Source organism: Rhinoraja longicauda, chromosome 21 (assembly GCF_053455715.1).
Source record: "Rhinoraja longicauda isolate Sanriku21f chromosome 21, sRhiLon1.1, whole genome shotgun sequence".
NCBI lineage: Eukaryota > Metazoa > Chordata > Chondrichthyes > Rajiformes > Arhynchobatidae > Rhinoraja > Rhinoraja longicauda.
Window position 1 is genome coordinate 5,644,257 of NC_135973.1, and position 15,571 is coordinate 5,659,827.

The 15,571-nt window shown below is 50.1% G+C and overlaps 1 protein-coding gene across 5 annotated transcripts in view; it reads left to right on the forward strand.

Annotated features, from left to right (window-relative positions):
- Positions 1-15,571, forward strand: part of tnrc18 (trinucleotide repeat containing 18) — a 168,694-nt gene that overhangs the window by 109,456 nt on the left and 43,667 nt on the right. For all 5 annotated transcript variants that reach the window (XM_078417645.1, XM_078417649.1, XM_078417648.1 and 2 more), the window contains exons 11-14: positions 2,685-2,881; positions 7,137-7,273; positions 8,233-8,407; positions 12,910-13,279. In XM_078417645.1, coding sequence (XP_078273771.1) covers positions 2,685-2,881; positions 7,137-7,273; positions 8,233-8,407; positions 12,910-13,279 — 879 coding nt within the window. The remainder of the gene's footprint in view (positions 1-2,684; positions 2,882-7,136; positions 7,274-8,232; positions 8,408-12,909; positions 13,280-15,571) is intronic.

The window sequence follows — 15,571 nt, forward strand, 5'->3', positions numbered from 1 at the left end:
GAAGGCAGGAGAACAGGGTTAGGAGGGAGAGATAGACCACCCATGATTGAACGGTGGAGTAGACTTGATGGGCCGAATAGCCTAATTCTGCTGCTATCACTTATGACCTTATGACATTTTTTAGACTTTAGACTTTAGAGATACAGCCCTTTGACCCACCGAGTCCGCACCGACCAGCAATCTCCGCGTACACTAGCAATTTACAATTATTTTTACTGAGGTCAATTAACCTACAAACCTGCACGTCTTTGAAGTGTGGGAGGAAACGGGAGCACCCGGAGAAAACCCACGCAGGTCACGGGTAGAACGTACAAACTCCGCACAGACAGCACCCGAAGTCAGGATGGAACCCGGGTCTCTGGCGCTGTGAGGCAGCAACTCTACCGCTGCGCCACCGTGCCGCCCCATCAGCGTCTTTGCTGATGTTGAATTATCATCAATCAGTACACCGTTACAATGCAATGATGCAGAACACTAGGACTCTTTCACCCATGTAGGATTGTTCCCAGACCTGTAAACCACTGCATGCTCCGACCACTACGGGCAGCTCTAGAAACGACGATTTTGTATGAAGGAAATAAATTACTATTCTTGTTCCCTGATATTTCTGTTTGTCCCGGGTCATTTGGAGTCCGGTAGCTCACAAGTTCTTTCTGACCAGGCACTGTTGATTCCTCATAGTACAATGTCTAGGGACAGGCCATTAAATTAATTGGATTGATAGACTGCAGAAGGGTCTCGATCTGAAACGTCACCTATTCCTTTTCTCCAGAGACGCTGCCTGTCCTGTCCCGCTGAGTTACTCCAGCTTATCATGTCCATCTTCAGTTGAAACCAGCATCTGCAGTTCCTTCCTACAAATAGAATGGATTAGAAACATAGAAACATAGAAAATAGGTGCAGGAGTAGGCCATTCGGCCCTTCGAGCCTGCACTGCCATTCAATATGATCATGGCTGATCATCCAGCTCAGTAACCTGTACCTGCCTTCTCTCCATACCCCCTGATCCCTTTAGCCACAAGGGCCACATCTAACTCCCTCTTAAATATAGCCAATGAACTGGCCTCAACTACCTTCTGTGGCAGAGAATTCCACAGACTCACCACTCTGTGAAGAAATGTTTTCTCATCTCGGTCCTAAAAGACTTCCCCTTTATCCTTAAGCTGTGACCCCTGGTTCTGGACTCCCCAACATCGGGAACAATCTTCCCGCATCTAGCCTCTCCAACCCCTTAAGAATTTTATATGTTTCTATAAGATCCCCCCTCAGTCTTCTAAATTCCAGCGAGTACAAGCCCAGTCTATCCAGTCTTTCTTCATATGAAAGTCCCGCCATCCCAGGGATCAATCTGGTGAACCTTCTCTGTACTCCCTCTAAGGCAAGAACGTCTTTCCTCAGATTAGGAGACCAAAACTGCACACAATACTCCAGGTGCGGTCTCACCAATGCCCTGTACAACTGCAGTAGAACCTCCCTGCTCCTAAACTCAAATTGCTGGTCATACTCTTTGAAAATAAATCTCTGATGTGTGGTCACACGTTGCTAAAATGGTGTTGGCGATGTGTGCTTCTCCCAAGTGTATGGACAATTTTTGTTTAAAAACAGACAGGACAATTAATTGGGCTGTCAAATACTCAAAAGCCCACTGTCAGTCCGACTGTCATCACTGGGGATGGAATTGTTTAGTATAGTACAGTGTAGTTTAGTCTAGTGTATCGCAAAGTTTAGTATAGTGTATAATCTAGTCTAGTTTAGTATAGTTTAGTTTAGTATAGTGTATAGTCTAGTTTAGTATAGTTGAGTATAGTTTACTTTAGTGTATAGTGTATAGTCTAGTTTAGTATAGTTGAGTATAGTTTGATTTAGTATAGTGTATAGTATAGTTTAGTATAGTGTTTAGTATAGTGTATAGTTTAGTATAGTATGTAGTTTAGTATAGTTTAGTATAATATCGTTTAGTATAATATTAGTTCTTAATATCTGAAGAAGGGTCTCGACCCGAAACGTCACCCATTCCTTCTCTCCTGAGATGCTGCCTGACCCGCTGAGTTACTGCAGCATTTTGTGAATAAATACCTTTGGTTAAAATCTGTGCCCGCCTTACGACAGTGTAGGCCCGGAGACCCGGGCGCCACCTGAAGGAAGTTGCTTAGCAACCCGCCTCCCGGCCCGGGCGGCCGCCATTGGTGGAGCGGGAGCACGTGGCCGCTGGCTGGGTGAGGTCATGCGGGACCTCACCTTGTCCCGTATTTGGGAGTGAGATAGTTGGCAACCCCTCCTCTTCACCTCCTTTCTAAAAGAGCGTCCTTTAATTCTGAGGCCGTGGCCTCTGGTCCAAGACTCTTCCACCAGCGGAAACATCCTCTCCACATCCACTCTATCCAGGCCTTTCATTATGCTGCAAGTTTCAATGGGGTCCGTCCTCAACCTTCTGTGCTCCAGCGAGTACAGGCCTAGTGTTGACAAACGAGGGTGGTGGGTGGCTTGAGAGGCCACAAGGGGTAAGGTGCCCCAAGATTGGGGCAATTTGGAGGCTTTTAGATAGGCACGTGGATATGGAGGGTTACGGATCATGTTCAGGCAGAGGAGAACAGTTCGTCTTGGTTTCGTGTTCAGTGTGTTCCTGCGCTGTGCTTTGCTGTGTGTTCTGACGCGCTAAGTCTCCGTTTCTGGTTTCTCCGAAGGGTCGGACGCAGGAGGGACCCACCTGGACCTGGAGAGCCTCCTTGCTGCTAGCACGCAGGCCCTGTTGATAGACTCTATGCCTCTACTGGGAACGGGAGCACTCGAGGCCACGAAGAGCGGTCCGGCGGTCATCAGACTGCCCCGCGAGCTGAACCCAAACAAGAGATACAGCTGGATGCAGAAGAAGGATGAGCCCGTGAGTGAACTCAACGCTGGCAAGCATGCGCACAATAGACAATAGACAATAGACAATAGACAATAGACAATAGACAATAGACAATAGGTGCAGGAGGAGGGCATTCGGCCCTTCGAGCCAGCACCACCATTCAAAGTGATCATGGCTGATCATTCACAATCAGTACCCCGTTCCTGCCTTCTCCCCATACCCCCTGACTCCATTATCCTTAAGAGCTCTATCCAGCTCTCTCTTGAATGTATTCAGAGAATTGGCCTCCACTGCCTTCTGAGGCAGAGAATTCCACAGATTCACAACTCTCTGACTGAAAAGGTTTTTCCTCATCTCCGTTCTAAATTGTCTACCCCTTATTCTTAAACTGTGGCCCCTTGTTCTGGACTCCCCCAACATTGGGAACACATTTCCTGCCTCTAACGTGTCCAACCCCTTAATAATCTTATACGTTTCGATAAGATCCCCTCTCATCCTCACAGAAGATGTACGAGGACGATAGAAACATAGAAACATAGAAAATAGATGCAGGAGGAGGCCATTCGGCCCTTCGAGCCAGCACCACCATTCATCGTGATCATGGCTGATCATCCACAATCAGTAACCCGTGCCTGCCTTCTCCCCATATCGCTTGATTCCACTAGCCCCTAGAGTTCTATCTAACTCTCTTTTAAATTCAACCAGTGTGATTTGGCCTCCACTGCCCTCTGTGGCAGAGGATTCCACAAATTCACAACTCTCTGGGTGAAAAAGTTTCTTCTCACCTCAGTTTTAAATGGCCTCCCCTTTATTCTTAGACTGTGTGGCCCCTGGTTCTGGACTCCTCAGGACTTGAGTTCCCCCAGCTCTCGGGAGAAGTCGGGCAGGCTGGGACTCTATTCCTTGGAGCGCAGAAGGATGAGTTGTTATGATTGAGGTGTTTATGATCATGAGGGGAATAGACAAGAGTGGACGCACAGATATTTTTACCCAGAATGGGGGAATCAAGATCCGGAGGACATGGGTTTAGGTGACAGGGGAAAGATTTAATAGGAACCTGAGGGGCAACTGTTTCACACAGAGGCTGGTGGATGCATGGAACGAGCTGGCAGAGGTGGTCGTTGAGGCAAGTACTATAACAACATATAAAATGAGAGGGAACTTTCTCACCCAGAGAGTTGTGAATTTGTGGAATTCTCTGCCACAGAGGGCAGTGGAGGCCAATTCACTGGATGGATTTAAGAGAGAGTTAGGTCAGTGGAATCAAGGGATATGGGGAGAAGTTGGGCACAGGTTACTAATTGTGGATGATCAGCCATGATCACAATGAATGGCGGTGCTGACTAGAAGGGCCGAATGGCCTCATCTTGCACCTATTTTCTATGTTTCTAAAGGGCATTCGGACAGGTACATGGATAGGACACGCTTGGAGGGAAATGGGCCATGCGTGGGCAGGTGGGACTAGTATGGATGGGTCATTTTGGTCGGCGTGGGCAACAGAAGGGTCTATTTCTATGCTCGCTGATTCCATTATCCTAAAAACTATCGATAAGCAGCGCCATCGATAGGCTTTGACAGTCAGAGCCTTTATTTTACGGGGCGGAGATGTCAAAGACTAGACGGAGTTGGTTTGAGGTGGGCGGGCAGGGATGCCTGGTGAAGTTATTTTACACTGAGGGCAGAGAGTGCGTGGAAGTACAGAGGGCGATGGAGGCCGGGACAACGAGAGGCTTTCAGACAAGGCACAGAGCAATGCAGGGAATGGAAGGATGTGGATCACATACAGCCACAGAACATTGGTTTAACTTGGTGCGCGGTACGGTGGCGCAGCGGTAGAGTTGCTGCCTTACAGCGAATGCAGCGAAGGAGACTCAGGTTCGATCCTGACTACGGTCGCCGTCCGTACGGAGTTTGTACGTTCTCCCCGTGACCTGCATGGGTTTTCTCCGAGATAGACAATAGGTGCAGGAGGAGGCCATTCGGCCCTTTGAGCCAGCACCGCCATTCAATGTGATCAGGCAGAGGGACATTTTTATTCACTTCTGCAAATCAATACAGGATAATGACAAGACCCAGGTGGCTGAGCAGGCTGCAATCCAGCGCTGCGGTTCAGGTGACACCTTGGACAAATAGACAATAGACAACAGGTGCAGGAGGAGGCCATTCGGCCCTTCGAGCCAGCACCACCATTCAATGTGATCATGGCTGATGATTCTCAATCAGTACCCCGTTCCTGCCTTCTTCCCATCCCCCCCTCGGTTTCCTCCCACACTCCAAAGACGTACAGGTATGTGGGTTAATTGACTGGGTAAATGTTTAAAAAAATTGTCCCTAGTGTGTGTAGGATAGTGTTAATGTGCGGGGATCGCTGGGCGGCGTGGACTCGGTGGGCTGAAGGGCCTGTTTCCGCGCTGTTTTGCCCGTTCTCCCCGTGACCTGCGTGGGTTTTCTCCGGGTGCTCTGGTTTCATCCCACACCCCGAAGGTTTACAGGTTAATTTGGCTTCGATAAAGATTGTAAACTGTCCCTCGTGTGTAGAATAGTGTTGGTGTGCAGGGATCGCTGGTGGGTTTTCTCCGAGATCTTCGATTTGCTCCCACACTCCAAACACGTGCAGGTTTGTAGGTTAATTGGCTTGGTGTATGTGTAAACTGTCCCTAGTGTGTTTCCACGCTGCACTATGTTTACAAAATTATGGTATTTGCACAATCTCAGGAGATGTCATTAACGCATGGAATACCACGGCCAATTCATGCACTTCAAAGACTACAACCTGATAGCCTTTTTACTTCTGGAGGTACAGCGCAGAAACAAGCCCTTCGGCCCACCGAGTCCGTGCCAACCAGCGATCCCCGCACACTAACACTATCCTACACACACGAGGGACAATTTACAATTTTCAACCGAGGCCAATTAACCTACAAACCTGTACGTCTTTGGAGTGTGGGAGGAAACCGGAGCACCCGGAGAAAACCCACGCAGTCACTGGGAGAACGTGCAAAAACTCCGCACAGACAGCACCCGTGGTCAGGATCGAACCTGGGTCTCTGGCGCCGTAAGGCAGCAACTCTACCGCTGCGCCACCGTGCCGCACCAGGTTTACAAAACCTCCCTTGAGGGAGAGATGGAGAACTCTGATCTGAATGGGAATGGGATCTGAAGAAGGATCTCGAGCTGAAACGTCCCTATCCCTGTTCTCCAGAGATGCTGCCTGACCCGCTGAGTTACTCCAGCACTCTGTGAAACGTCACCTATGCATGTTCTCCACAGATGCTGCCTGACCCGCTGAGTTACTCCAGCGCTCTGTCCTTTTCTGCAGTTCAAACTAACTCTTGCATCATTAAGTTGCAGAATATGTCAGTAACAGCCTGCATCTTTGCCATAATTAGCCATCAAATATTTGAACATAGAAAATAGGTTCAACATTTTTTTCAAGTATTTGCTTTTCTCAACTGTGGAGACATTTGCCTGGGAATTGGACCTATTTGTGTCTGTTATTAGATGCTCATGCATGGAAAAGTAATTTGACACCTGCTTTAAAGTGTTTGCCTTCGTTTCTTGTTGCATCCCCGTCAAACGTGACGTGTAGATGCTCCATAACCAGGGGCCACGGTTTAAGAATAAGGGGCAGGCCATTTAGATCGGAGATGAGGAAAAACGTTTTCACTCAGAGAGTTGAGAATTTGTGGAATTCTCTGCCTCAGAAGGCAGTGGAGGCCAATTCTCTGGATGGTTTCAAGAGAGAGTTAGATAGAGCTCTTAATGATAGCGGAGTCAGGGGGTTATGGGGAGAGGGCAGGAACGGGGTACTGATTGTGGATGATCAGCCGTGATCACATTGAATGGCGGTGCTGGCTCGAAGGGCTGAATGGCCTCCTCCTGCACCTATTGTCTATTATCTACACCTCACGCTGCCTCAGGAAGGCCAGCAGCATAATCAAGGGTCAGTCCCTCTTCTCTCCTCTCCCATCTGGCAAGAGGTACAGAAGTGTGAAAACGCACAACTCCAGATTCAGGGACAGTTTCTTCCCAGCTGTTATCAGGCAACTGAACCGTCCTATCACCAACTAGAGAGCGGTCCTGACCTCCCAAGTACCTCATTGTCTTTAATCGGACACAAGATGTCTGAAGAAGGGTCTCGACCCGAAACGTCACCCATTCCTTCTCTCCAGAGATGCTGCCTGTCCCGCTGAGTTACCCCAGCATTTTGTGTCTGCCTTTCGATTGTTACCAGCATCTGCAGTTGTTTTCCCCTGTCTCTAACGCGAGTTGCTTTTGGACCTAGATGTTCTCCATGAAGCCTGCCATCGAGGGCATGGACACCATGGAGCTGGACTACCGGATGAAGCTGGCCGAGCTGCAGAGGAGATACAAGGGCAAGCAGCGGGAGCTGGCCAAGCTGCAGAAGAGGAGGGACTATGAGTAAGTGAACCGTCTTCAAAGACAGGCCTTGGAGAACCCTCCGGAATGCAGCCAGGGTGCTGTGCCCTTGTTCCTGCCGCGCTAACGCCCAGGCAACCCACGCCTTAATCTGGAACCGTGGGCGTCTGCCATTGCCTCCACCATAAAGGCCGCTAAACCACACTGACAGGCGAGCAAGCAGCAATTAAAAGCCAAACCTCCCCGGTTAAACCATCCGACCAACGAGCATAAATGAACCTCTGAAGAAAACAGTGTGGAAACGACAGCAGCCTAGACAACTGGGGCTGGGGGAGAGCTTTGATGCAGGGCCTGTGACTGATTCTGACGTCAAGTTGGGGGTAGGGAGCCATTCTGTCCGCTCAGTGCCCACACCAGGCGTAGTGCTAGTCTGCCTCGACGAAACAGTTTAGCCGCGAAAGACACATTCAAAATAATCCAAATTGTGTCTCTGTAGAGAAAAGCTGGATGAGAAAAGTAGGAGTTTATGGCGGAGAGGACCCGGAAGGCCACGAGAGAGAAAGCAAGGCACAAATGGCACGTCACCGCATGTTGATAGAGGCAAGAGTGGGAAGTAAGTTGATGCGTGAGAGGAAATGGTTCAACCCTGGCTCGTCAGCGGGGTGCCCAATGGACCCGGAGAACCCCCCCTTCCCCTTCCCTGCCCCCCACTAGAACACCACAGCCACCATCACCACCACCACACGACAGCGCCTGGCGTCCACAACGCACCCCCCTCGGCTTGTGTAGGGGGGGTTAGGCAGGCAAGTGAGTCATAGCTCCATTCATACTTCTCCGCCCGGCCGTGTGACCGCGGCCCCCCGGTGAAGGTGTCGTGAGGCGGCGTTTTTTGTTTTGCTTTTCTTTCGCTCTCTCTCCCCCCCCCCCCCATCCCCCCGCGATGGTTTGTGAACCGGCCCGGCCTTGACACCCCCTCCTCTCTCCTGCCTCTCCTTCGCCAGGCTCGGCAAAGGCTTCCTGCTGTCCGACGAGTTGGAGATGGGCGACGGGGCCAAGAGGAAAGCCCGGTCCATGACCCAGGACGAGGATGACGAGACGGAGAGCATGAGTGTGAAAGTAAAGAGGAGAAGCCGGATGTGGGACGAGCAGGACGCGTCGTCAAGCTTCTCACACGAGGTGAGTCACGCAGAGCGAGGCCGCTTCCGGAACGTTCTGCCATGGCCTGATCGTTAAACTTGTTCCACACAGAGAGACACAGAAATGCCGGAGTAACTCAGCGGGACAGGCAGCATCTCCGGAGAGAAGGGATGTGTTGCATCCGGAGGTGGTGCCAGTCCCGCTGAGTTACTCCAGCATTTTGTGTCTTATCTTCGGGGTAAACCAGCGTCTGCAGTTCCTTCCTGCGCACCTCCTCCACTCCCTGCTCAAGTTTCTTCTAATGCGGAAACAAATCGCGTGCAGAGTGCTGGAGTAACTCAGCGGGACAGGCAGCATCTCCGGAGAGAAGGAACGGGTGGCGTTTCGGGTCTGAAGAAAGGTCCCTTCTTCCTTCTTCCCCCCTCCCTCCACAGATGCTGCCTGACCCTCCTGAGTTCCTCCAGCATTCTGTGTCTTGCTGAGAATGACAGACTCAAAACGCCGGAGTAACTCAGCGGGACAGGCAGCATCTCCGGAGAGAAGGAACGGGTGGCCTTTCGGGTCGAGACCCTTCTTCGGACCGAGAGTCGGGGGGAGAGGGAAACGAGAGGTGTAGGCGGCGATGTAGAGAGAGATATAGAACAAATGAATGAGAGATATGCAAAAAGGTGACGACGTTAAAGGAGAGAGGCTTGCTGTTCACGGGGGGAACGTACAAACTCCACACAGACAGCACCCGTAGTGGGGATCGAACCCGGGTCTCTGGCGCTGTAAACACGTGTAGGGTAGCAACTCTACCGCTGCGCCACCGTGACAAACTTACTTAAGATTATAGATGTTAACAATGGTCACTTTGACTGGTGCGACACTCCTGGTTTGGATGGTTCAATGGTTGGAAGGCAGCTGTTAAGTCATGTGTGAATCGGAAATAAATGTGACAAAGGTTTTCATTTTCTGATGTTGTTTGCAGAGGGGCCAATCCTCCAGGTACGAACATTTCCTTTGAAACAGTTCCTTCAGTTTGCTGTTTTTTGTAGTTTGGAAATAAATGTCTCAGATTCTGTTGTCCGCCACTAAATCCTGAAAGCCAGTTTGAGGCTTGTGTTTGTCGTTTGCCTGGCCGATAGCAGACAGAAACAGCGTCTCAGGAGTGATTCTATCACCGGGTGTTCTACCAAAAACAAAGAAGGCGGGTTGGCGAAGGGAAATATGGTGCTGTGTTTGCACGCCAACTGGAGAGGCGTAGAGTGATACAGTGTGTAAACAGGCCCTTCAGCCCAACTTGCCCACACCGGCCAACATGTCCCAGCTACACTAGTCCCACCTGCCCGCGTTTGGCCCACGTCCCTCCAAACCATACAATACAATACAATACAGTACAATATATCTTTATTGTCATTGTACAGGGGTACAACGAGATTGGGAATGCGCCTCCCATACGATGCAATAATTTAATTAGCTAGTCAGTATTAATTATACTGTACCTGTCTAACTGTTTCTTAAACGTTGGGATAGTCCCAGCCTGAACTAGAGGCACTGTAAGGAGTTTGTACGTTCTCCCCGTGACCTGCGTGGGTTTTCTCCGAGATCTTCGGTTTCCTCCCACACTCCAAAGACGTACAGCTATGTAGGTTAATTGGCTGGGTAAATGTAAAAATTGTCCCTAGTGGGTGTAGGATAGTGTTAATGTACGGGGATCGCTGGGCGGCACGGACTTGGTGGGCCGAAAAGGCCTGTTTCCGGCTGTATATATATGATATGATATGATATGGGCCAAATGTGGGCAAGTTGGTCAGTGTAGGCAAGTTGGGCCGAAGGGCCTGTTTCCCCACTGTATCACTCTATGACTCCATGTCTAAGACTCTCATATGCACAAAAGTAGGAAATAAAGGACAAGGTGTCTATTTTAGTGAACTTGTTTGAGCAAAAGGTGTCAGCCAAAAATGTGTGACTAGTTTGATACCAAACGCTGGAGTAACTCAGCGGGGCAGGCAGCATCTCTGGAGAGAAGGAACGGGTGACGTTTCGTGCCGAGACCCTTCTTCAGTCTCGACCCTAAATGGACACTCCCCCCCCTACATCAAAAATCTTCTAACCCCCCTCTCTAACTCCAGGTCCCTCAGGTCGGCCGACTTGGGGCTACTCACTATCCCGCGGTCTAGGCTTAAGCTCAGGGGTGACCGCGCTTTTGCGGTTGCAGCTCCTAGACTGTGGAACAGCATCCCTCTCCCCATCAGAACTGCCCCCTCCATCGACTCCTTTAAGTCCAGGCTCAAAACCTATTTCTACTCCCTAGCGTTTGAGGCTCATTGAGGAGGCGCTGTGAACTGTTTGCGTGCTACTGTATGTTTCATTTTTTTTCCATTGGAACCTAATCAGATGTACAGCACTTTGGTCAACGTGGGTTGTTTTTAAATGTGCTATACAAATAAAATTGACTTGACTTGACTTGACCCGAAACCTTGCCCGTTCCTTCTCTGCAGAGACGCTGCCTGTCCCGCTGAGTTACTCCAGCGTGTTTGTGTCTATCTGCAGGCCCTTCGGCCCACAACGTCCATGCCAAACATTTCCTCAATGATTGCGGTGCAGTGGGTGACACCCGAGTTCTCAATGCAGCGGAGACCACAATATGTTGTCTCTCTATGAGTGAAGTCTGTTAACATTGCAGCACCTCCCACACACGCCACTGAATGTCAGGCTAGGCAACTTGTTAAAGCTCATGAGACTGGACTTGCATGTTCACCATCTTATACAGAGTGATGTGCAGATAGAAGTCGCAACTGGGGATTAAAATGTTGATCTTAACTTAATTGCAAAATGAATGCAGCTTTGAGCCAGTGCCAGTTATGTCAATGCTTTGTGCGTCTTTCACCTCAAGTGCTAAAAGAAGAAAATCCTGTGGAAATAGAAACCCATCAATAAACAGGCTCATCTAGGTTATTCAAGAATCATTATTAAGTCAATATGAAAGTTTTGGATCGCCTTTGCATATTCTTTTGAAACTTTTTTTGTTGAAGAAAACAACGTTATCTCTACATTTCCTCTCAAGATCCCCGTAATGTAGAACATCGTAGAACAGCACAGCACAGCATAGGAACAGGCCCTTCGGCCCACAATGTCTGTGCTGAACACGATGCTAGGACCAAATCCTAATCAGCCGAGGGTTGCCACTCCCAAATAAGGGACAAAGGGTGATGTCACCGCCCCCCCGCGCCCCACGTGACCTCACCCAGCCAGCGGCCACGTGCTCCCGCTCCACCAACGGCGGCCGCCCGGGCCGGGAGGCGGGTTGCTACGCAACCTCTGTTAGGCGAACACACTCGGCCCCGCTCCCCGAACACACTCCGTCAGCCTACAATGTCCCGGCCTACAGCAGCCTAATACGGGACAAGGGTGGTCCTGTACGGAACAAACCATTTTAACCCAAAATACGGGATGTCCCGGCTAATACGGGACAGTTGGCAACTCTAGATCTGCCTGCACATAATTCAGATGCTGCTACTGTATCTGCCTGAATCACCGCCCCTGGACACACCTTCCAGCTACTTACCACTATCTGTTAAAAAAAAAACAGCCCCATACATCTCCTTTAAACTTTGCCCCTCTCACCTTAAAGCTCTGCCCTCCAGCATTTGACTGTCCCATCCTGGGAAAGAGGTTCTGACGGTCTATTAGCTACCCCACGCTATTAATTAAGCATCTTTAGACTTTAGAGAAACAGCGCTAAACAGGCCCTTTGGCCCACCGAGTCCACGCTGACAACGCAATCCCCGCACACTAGCACTACCCCCTGAGCTGGGGACATTTTATCATGTTACCGAAGCCAATTAACCTACAAACCTGTACGTCTTTGGAGTGTGGGAGGAAACCCACGCAGGTCACGGGGAGAACGAATGGCGGCACGGTGGCGCAGCGGTAGAGTTGCTGCCTTACAGCGAATGCAGCGCCGGAGACTCAGGTTCGATCCTGACTACGGGCGCCGTCTGTACGGAGTTTGTACGTTCTCCCCGTGACCTGCGTGGGTTTTCTCCGAGATCTTCGGTTTCCTCCCACACTCCAAAGACGTACAGGTTAATTGGCTGGGCAAAATGTTTTTAAAAAATTGTCCCTAGTGTGTGTAGGATAGTGTTAATGTGCGGGGATCGCTGGGCGGCGCGGACCCGGTGGGCCGAAGGGCCTGTTTCCGCGCTGTATCTCTAAATCTAAAAAGAAAATCTACAAACTCCACACAGACAGCACCCATAGTCAAGATGGAACCCGGGCCTTTGGCGCCGTGAGGCAGCAACTCTTCCACCGTGCCTCAGATAGGACAGGTTTGGAGGGATGTGGACCAAGCGCGGGCAGGTGGGACTAGTGCAGCTGGGGCATGTTGGCCGATGTGGGCGAGTTGGGCCGAAGGGCCTGTCTCCACACTGAATCACTCCATGACTATGACGTCCTGTTCCCCTCCTGTGTATTTTCTTGCTCCTGCTGTTACTGAGCTCGCCGGCTACGTTGAAATGCATTAACTTCTGATCTCCTGTTACCTTTCAACCCAACAGAGCCACGGCCTGATTAAGTTCAAGAGGAAGAGGAAGGTCAGTGAACAAGATCAACTGGCGACCAAACTGCACCAAACCCTCTCGCTAACTAAATTAAAGTCACCCTTTAAGTTTGCAGATGGCCTGCCAGGGAAGCAGAAATGTGACAGCTATAGGCAGCACCTGGCCTCTTTCGAAGACTTTCTGGGGAAGGACGGAAGGAAGGCCTTGTACAAAAGCATTGGCGCGTCGCCAAGCTTGCTCCCGTCCAAAGAAAGCAAAAACAAAATGGCGGCCAAGGTCAGGAAGTTGGAGCCAAGTTCAAAGATCAAGGGTAGGCTGAAGGCATCCCTTTCTCCAGCGAGGTCAGAGGTCAGCAGTTACTCTTACAGTAAGTTCCAACTTTTCCCAAATTAGCTGAAGTCTTATCTCTTTGTAACGGCATTACCTCTTTGTAACGGTGTGAGAAGGATCCAAAATGAAGCCTGTTTTTAACCTGAAAATGAGAACATTTGCTTACAGCACCTTGAAGTGTGTGGTGGTGGTGTTGGTCTTAAGAATTCAAAGCCTGACCAGCAGATTCAGATGAAGTTCTTAATCTCGCTTCCTGCCAGTGGAAGGGTGGTGTTAGAGTTTGTGCTTCGGTACCGCGTCCAGTCACGGTGGTTTATAGGAAGTTGTGACAGCAGATTTACCACGACGTGAAAAACGGTGCAGGAAAAATGTTCCCAAAGTTGGGGGAGCCCAGAACCAGGGGCTACACACAGTCTAAGGATAGTGTTAATGTGCGGGGATCGCTGGGCGGCGCGGACTCAGTGGGCCGAAGGGCCTGTTGCCGCACTGTATCTCTAAATCTTTTTTAAAAAAAGAATAAAGAATAAAACTGAGGCGAGAAGAAACCTTTTCACCCAGAGAGTTGTGGATTTGTGGAATTCTCTGCCACAGTGGAGGTCAATTCACTGGATGAATTTAAAAGAGAGTTAGATAGAGCTCTAGGGGCTAGCGGAATCAAGGGATATGGGGAGAAGGCAGGCACGGGTTACTGATTGTGGACGATCAGCCATGATCGAAGGGCCAAATGGCCTCCTCCTGCACCTATTTACTATGTTTCTTCTTGAACGGGTTGCACAGGCTCCGACGGGTAGATGTGTCAGGGGAGTGCTGCTGCTTTGTCAGGAGCCGGGGAAGGAGGAGGGGAAACTTAACCCAGTGACTTACATTTTATGAATGTCCTGGAGAGAATAAATAAATGAGATCTACCAGTTATGTGTTTAGGAGCCTCGTTGTGCAAAATGTACCCGGTGAAGATGGCACTGGGTTTTGGAAGTTTGTTGAAGTGTGTATAGCCATTCTGTGTGTGTGTGTGTGTGTGTAACCTGTGTGTGTGTGTGTATACCCTGTGGTGTGTGTAACCTGTGTGTGTGTGTGTATACCCTGTGGTGTGTGTAACCTGTGTGTGCGTGTGTGTCTGTACCCTGTGTGTGTGTGTGTGTGTGTATGTGTGTGTGTGTGTGTGTAACCTGTGTGTGTGTACCCTGTGTGTGTGTGTGTGTGTGTGTGTGTGTGTGTGTGTACCCTGTGTGTGTGTACCCTGTGTGTGTGTGTGTGTACCCTGTGTGTGTGTGTGTGTGTGTACCCTGTGTGTGTGTGTGTGTGTGTGCCCTGTGTGTGTGTGTGTACCCTGTGTGTTTGTGTGTGTGTACCCTGTGTGTGTGTGTGTGTGTGTGTGTGTACCCTGTGTGTGTGTGTGTGTGTGGGTGTGTGTGTACCCTGTGTGTGTGTAACCTGTGTGTGTGTGTACCCTGTGTGTGCGTGTGTGTGTGTACCCTGTGTGTGTGTGTGTGTGTGTACCCTGTGTGTGTGTGTGTGTGTGTGTGTACCCTGTGTGTGTGTACCCTGTGTGTGTGTGTGTGTACCCTGTGTGTGTGTGTGTGTGTACCCTGTGTGTGTGTGTGTGTGTGTGTGTGTGTGTGTGTGTGTGTGTGTGTGTGTGTGTGTGTGTACCCTGTGTGTGTGTGTGTGTGTGTGTGTACCCTGTGTGTGTGTGTGTGTGTGTACCCTGTGTGTGTGTGTGTGTGTGTACCCTGTGTGTGTGTGTGTGTGTGTGTGTACCCTGTGTGTGTGTGTGTGTGTGTACCCTGTGTGTGTACCCTGTGTGTGTGTGTGTGTGTGTACCCTGTGTGTGTGTGTACCCTGTGTGTGCGTGTGTGTGTGTGTACCCTGTGTGTGTGTGTGTGTGTGTACCCTGTGTGTGTGTGTGTGTGTGTACCCTGTGTGTGTGTGTACCCTGTGTGTGCGTGTGTGTGTGTACCCTGTGTGTGTGTGTGTGTGTACCCTGTGTGTGCGTGTGTGTGTGTACCCTGTGTGTGTGTGTACCCTGTGTGTGTGTGTGTGTGTACCCTGTGTGTGTGTGTGTGTGTGTACCCTGTGTGTGTGTGTGTACCCTGTGTGTGTGTGTATGTACCCTGTGTGTGTGTGTACCCTGTGTGTGCGTGTGTGTGTGTACCCTGTGTGTGCGTGTGTGTGTGTGTGTGTGTGTGTGTACCCTGTGTGTGTGTGTGTGTGTGTACCCTGTGTGTGTGTGTATGTACCCTGTGTGTGTGTGTACCCTGTGTGTGCGTGTGTGTGTGTACCCTGTGTGTGTGTGTGTGTGTGTGTGTGTGTGTGTACCCTGTGTGTGCGT